The sequence below is a fragment of the Megalops cyprinoides genome, chromosome 1 (assembly GCF_013368585.1).
Source record: "Megalops cyprinoides isolate fMegCyp1 chromosome 1, fMegCyp1.pri, whole genome shotgun sequence".
In the NCBI taxonomy this organism is placed as follows: domain Eukaryota; kingdom Metazoa; phylum Chordata; class Actinopteri; order Elopiformes; family Megalopidae; genus Megalops; species Megalops cyprinoides.
This window is the reverse complement of record NC_050583.1, coordinates 69,267,088-69,273,574: the sequence shown is the minus strand read 5'-3', so window position 1 is coordinate 69,273,574 and position 6,487 is coordinate 69,267,088. Positions and strand designations below refer to the sequence as shown.

At 37.8% G+C, this 6,487-nt stretch overlaps 1 protein-coding gene across 1 annotated transcript; it reads left to right on the top strand.

Moving 5' to 3' along the window:
• Positions 1-716: 716 nt before the first annotated feature.
• Positions 717-5,034, top strand: LOC118790652 (angiotensinogen-like). Its single transcript, XM_036548042.1, has 5 exons — positions 717-862; positions 2,224-3,031; positions 3,216-3,486; positions 3,938-4,085; positions 4,531-5,034. Exons 2-5 carry the CDS (start codon positions 2,260-2,262, stop codon positions 4,705-4,707), a joined length of 1,368 nt encoding a protein of 455 aa, XP_036403935.1. The 5' UTR covers positions 717-862; positions 2,224-2,259; the 3' UTR covers positions 4,708-5,034.
• Positions 5,035-6,487: the final 1,453 nt, after the last annotated feature.

Here is a 6,487-nt window from a genome sequence, read left to right as displayed (position 1 = left end):
ACATGGATTTAAAATGTAAATGAAAGCCTAAAATGAAGTTGTTCAGTAAAGAACTAACCAATTGGCTACTGAATGCCAATAGTAAGAGTTTATGAGTGATGTTATGAACCCGGCATAAGTAAGAGTTTATGAGTGATGTTTATCTGTGCACAGCAGTTAAAATAAGATATTATAAAAATATAAATATTATGGATCTCTCTGATGTTTGATGTCATATCATAGACATTCACACTGAAATCACACCTTCAGAAAAACAAATTAAAAATAATGGTGTAACAAATTTGTAAGCACACTCACAGAGTCATAGAAATGCTGCCTGGTCCCTGACTGTGCAAGTTTTGGGGATTTCTTGTATGTTTTTCTGTGTTTGCTATTTCTCTTATCCACTCTTATCCACATAATCCATTGCTTAATGGTGTATTAAACCATTTATTTATTACTATTGAATGCAACATCATAGACATTTCAAAAAGATGTTTTGATTATATCTATGCTGGCTGGGTAGCCTTCATAACTGATGATACAAGAAAAGAAGAAAGAGATAAAGTGTGAAAACAAATCAAATTCATCTGTTTGATGTCAGTAATGGATCGCTATTTTTCCCTGAAAACATGCGTTTGCATCATACATCCGGTAAGTGCACTGGAGAGGACAGAGTTTAGGTCTCTCTGTCCTATTTATTTATCAGCACATACGCACAAAAGCTCCCAGGCAACAGATTGCCACAGAAGCTCCAGTGAATCACTGCTTTTGTTAATGAGTAACCTCAGATGCAAACTGCAAGGGTCTCCTTCCTGAAAACCAGACAGCTAGTCCTCACTGGACCATACTAAAGCCAGGAAGCACAGGAATTGCATCTAAGGTAAGCACATACTTTTCAAATGCATCGTCAGAATTCATGAAAGTGGGCTTGTTGGATAGCCAATACAGTATCTACCTGACAACATTTAAGAATTCAGGGTGATGTGAAGATACTCTAAACGTTATTCTAAAATAAGGTCTTATTTGAGTCAACATTCCAAAGTTTTTTGAACTGTTATGCAACCATGTTACCCAAGTTACCCATATGGGTCAGTCTTAAATGCAACACTGGTTAAATAAAATTAAAATGCCTGAAAAGTAATGCATGGAATTCTGTAAATTATCTCTTTATAACAAGAATTTAGTCTCTTATATTAACTACAGCAACAAACATTGATATAATAATGACATATTCTCTTAATCTACTGTGCATAGGCAAACACCATCTGTTTGTGTGGTGCTTGAGATATTAGAATGAGAGAATTGAGACCAATAAAGTGGATGGTGAGGATTTTGGAGGATGACACTTTGCTGCACTGTGTGTCATTTTTGTATACACTCCCTGTAATGTTTAACAAGCCTTGCGTGTTTTGAGAGAAATATTAGAAGTCCTATCCATATCAGCTTCCAGGGGATGTTTAGTAAGTTCAGGTCAGATGGAAAAAAAAACATATATTTCAAAATAATGCCTTCAAGTAGATCTGGAATTTCCATCAACATTATATTTTAGAAGACCTTTATTTACTCAACCTTTATTAAACCTTTATTTTGCTTTTTGTCATCTGTATCATAATTCTACACTTAAACAGTAATAGGATGGTGATGAATAAAGCTGTGAGGGAGCAATTCTCTAAAACAACAGACGACTACCACATTGTGAAACTATTGATCTTTTTGTCAGGTGTAAAAAGAGGCTTGGTTAATAGAATGTCTTAATATATAAAATGGCTGGTGCATTTTGCTGGTGTATTGTTAGTAGTTGTCAATAGCATTGTTCATGAAAGTGATTGTTAAGCACTCAATGACCTCTCTCTTTATTTACTGTTTCCCTTTGTCCCTCAATGAATCTTTCTGACAGCAATAGAGGAAATACAGATCTCCATTTTGTGCTCGAAAAGCACAGAGACAATGAACAAGATCAATCAAAGCCAACTCTCTTGATAGTATTTACAATAGTGGAAAGCCTATAGATTTTTTTCCCCAAATAGAAAAGTAGCCCTTCATATCTAGATTGCCTTATCCATCATGCAGTTTTAACTTAGGCAACACAAATTGTCTTGTGACAGCAATTCTGAAATCGGTAGCATTATTCATTGGAAATGCTGCACCTATTGTTGTTGACATTTTTTTTCATATATCAAGACATAAATGAACAGTGAGTAAGGTCAACATCCATACTAATGATTTTGTTTTTCCTTCCAGATTTATTTAAGAAGCTTTAAAACCAGAGAGAATAAAATGTGTCAAATATTGAGTCATTTTCTACTGCTCTTATGGCTCCCCTTTATCATGACCAATCGTGTGTATGTCCACCCCTTTGGCCTATTTGCCTTGAACAACGTCAGCTGCAAGACTGTAAAGGACCAGGTTGAGAATCCCTTGAAGACAGTCGATCTCACACTCATAGAATCAAAGGATAGTGCAGAGCCTGAAATCCATGACCGAAAAGCTACTGAGAGTCTGAAGCAGAGTATTACCCAGCACACGTTGGTTCTCGCCAGCCTGCAGAACTCCTTTGGCCTGCGGCTCTACCATGCCTTAAGGAAGCAGAAGACAACGAATGCCCTGTTCTCCCCTATCAATACGTTTGGAGCACTAGTTACCCTCTACTTTGGTGCTTCCAAGCATACTGCTACACATCTCCAGCACTTTCTGGGCCTTGTCAAAGAGACAGATAAGGAGGAATGCATTTCCCCTTTTGATGGTCACAAGGTGCTTCGTACTCTCCAGGACATCAGCTCCTTGGCTGAGGGAGCAGCAGTTGAGATCAAGACCATGTCATGGACCTTGGTCAGCAGCAAGGCAGACTTGTCAGAGGAGTTTGCCAGAGGCACCCAGGAATTCTCAGACAACTCCTACATCCGAGCAGTGGATTTCTCTCAGACCCAGGAGGCTGAAGCCCAGGTCAACTCTTTCATCCAGAGGACATCCTCAGGGAAAACCGAGCACGTGTTCAAGACTATCAGCCCCTCTGCAGATCTCCTATTTGCCAGTTTTCTTCATTTCAAGGGTAAGAGGTCCTCTCACATCCACACTTTTCAGCTATTGTCTGTATGTTTGGGAGTTGTACAACCTTGCTCAGTTATGCTATTCAGGTCCTGGCATCCCTGAAAATGTTAACTAAAAATTAACTGAAGCCCATGTGACTGCATTAATGCAGTGGATAACTGAAGGCACATTTCTATCTGTTTCAGGGAAGTGGGTTGCATTCCATCCTGAGGCCACCTCGCTGCAGGATTTCTGGATTGATGAAAAGACAAGTGTCAAGGTGTCTCTGATGACCCACACTGGAGACTATAAGTACCTGAATGACAAGAGCAGGAGGTGTACCATTATCAAACTCCCCCTGAGTGAGAAGACCTACATGCTCCTGGTGCTGCCCCATCAGGGGACTGATCTTGACCACATTGAGGCTAAACTCTCAACCGAGGTCATCTCAACATGGCACCAACACCTAAAGGGAGGGTAAGACTACTGATGTTAATGTTATTAAACATTCTGGCTATGAAATTAATCTAAAATGCATCTATTCAACTAAGGTTGTTTCTTAAAACTTTCAGTGAAGGTTCCCACATAAGAACTACATAACACCTGCATAAGCATTACACATTGTATAATATTCACATGCACTGCCTAAAACATTCATAAATACTGGCCAGCACTTAGACTGCCATAGGTGGTGCTACATGTCTAAGAAGGAGTTCTGTAATTCTTGTGTAGGCCCCCTACCAGAAAAAGGTTCTGGTTGTAATAGTCAAGGTCCATCCCATTGTGTTTGGGAAAAATATTTGTTTGGTAATCAGATGGAATACTAGTCATATCTTGTGTTCACATACTGTACATGGCCAAGTATACAAAGCACAAGAAGGAATGTGAGGGTTACAATATGAAATAACAGTGCATTGGTTCCCTGCAGATTCCTAGAGGTGTCCCTGCCTAAATTCTCCATAAAAGCTGTAAATGACCTCAGGGTCATTCTGTCCCACATGAAGCTTCAGGATCTACTAGGCAAAGGAGCTAACTTCCAAAGACTCAGTACCAAAGACCAATTCAATGTTGACCAGGTGAGACTCAGGATCCGCTAAGAGAAAATCCTTTTTTCATCACATTTAGCATCAGATCCAAAAAATGAATGTGTTCATATTCTCTGGTCAGGTTCTGAAGAATGTCCTGACCTCCACCATTCTCTGTAAACTATTCCACCTAAAAATGTCTGTGGAAAGTGAGAGACATCATTGGAAAAAAAAAATTCTTAAACACTGAACAATAGTTGTCAGCTCAAATGATTTCAGGGACTGTCAGTCCATGGCCATCTATTGCATTTCACCAAGATACAGTACATCTTAAGTGTCTTAACTTATCAGTATCAGTATCAGCTCAGACGATGCTCTTAGCAAGAAGTATTTGCTTTAATGTGACATTGTTCATTTACAAAATATGCTCTGTTAAAGAAATACTATTCTACATTACCCCTTTCCTCCATCTCACAAATGACTTTGGTGTTCACAGGTTCTGAACAAAGCAATGTTTGAGATGTCTGAAAATGTGTCTGAAAACCAGGACAAGGCCCAGGAGGGCAGAGTTGCCCTGAAGCTTACTGTCAACAGGCCCTTTTGTTTCACGGTCATTGAGGGGAACACAGATGCCATCCTTCTTCTTGGGAGAGTTACCAACCCCGTGCAATAAGGCTTTCTGAGAAAACATCCAAGGCTGTAGTGCTGGTTATACTGAAATTGTATTAACCAAATGTTGCACTGTGTACTGTTTTTTACTTGAGAGCCAAAGTAGGACTGGAATGAGACTACAGAATTTAGGAACAGTACTGGTCTTCTTTCTTACCTCAACAAATTATTTATTTGGTGTTCTTTTTAAGAGACAAATCCATAAGGAAATTGGATGCTAGATATCATGAACGGTTATAACAAAGAAGACTGGATTAAATAAAATTGACAGTAGTTTTTTCTTTTTTAGAACTCTTGTGTTTTGAAAATGGTTCATACATTTATATTACAATAAGTGTATGCCAATGTGCAGTCAGCTCCAGGGTACAGTAGAGTAGCAAAATCATCCATGTTTCAGTTTTTGTGAATCTATTTGTTGGGTGTAAAAATGACACATGGTTGTTTAAACTCAATAGGAACAATAACATGTCTTTGTTCAGAGTATTATTGAATTTGTTGAAAGTACAGTGTTGATAGTTATTTTATGTTTTTGGATTGTTTTTTTTTTTTTCAGAAAACACAATTTGTTCATTACCCTCCATTTACAATTTTACATGAATAAAACCTTTTTTCCCTGAAAACTACTTGATGTGTTTTTACAAATAGCTGTTTGGTAATATACTGAAACAACAGTAAATACAGAATAAAGGAAACAGTTGTTTGGCCCCACGGACTTGATACCTGCTATAATCTAAATATAAAAGCAACAAGCGGGGTGCCCAACAGGATGTTGCCGTTTTCTTCAGAATGTGGAAATTAGAGGAATGCAGTTGAAAAATATTATTGTCGTCTTATCTATTAATGCAACCCTGGCAGCACCCAAACATTCTCAAAGAGATGACAGGCGATACTAAGAGATACTGTATATGGTCTGCCAATGATAAACAGTATTATCTGAGAAGAACTCATTGGCAGTTTATTGCTCTGTCTGTGCAGCACGTCTGTGCTAGTATTCAATATTCAACTCATCAATGGATTGGATGGATTCTGATATCATTCTGGCAACAAGCCTAGAGGAATGTAAGCATTAGCCTTGAACATGGAGTTCTCATTTTTTAAATCCATTTCAAATGCATTAAAATATTTCACGTGCCCCTAAGGAGTAATTCACATAAATTACACACACTGCATCAGCTACAATAACTCTCAGATAAGCCATGATTAATTAGGGAAACAAATCATAAATGACATCCTTCTCTTCCTCTGCACTCCCCTTCCCCTGAATTCCCTCTTGCATGCATCAGTCTCAGACTTTTAACTTTTTGTAATTTTAAATGCTAGAATTTTGTGGTTTAATTATATATGTTCAAGATGTGCAAAATAAATTATGTCCAATGGTATGTAGTACACTTATTCACGCATAGAAATGCTTCTTGACATTGTGAATATCATGAATTTCTTTCATTTGACTCTACCTTATCCATAACTGTGTCAATGTGTATTGTTTTTTTTGCCAATGAACTCCTAATTGTTTCAAATATACAATGGATAATTTTATAATAATAATAACAATGGATAATATCACTAGTCATGTGCCTGTGGTGATTGCACCAAGATTGTGGAGACTGAAGTGCCTACATAGTTGCCTGTAAAATAAAGACTGAAATACTGGTTGAAAGCCCCACAGACTATGTGGAGTTAAAGGCAAAACCCTACTGATGTGATTTTTTTCATATTTTCCTGAATCCACTGAGGGAGAGTCTGAAGTATCAATGCTTGAACAGATTATTCTTCCTTATTATTAA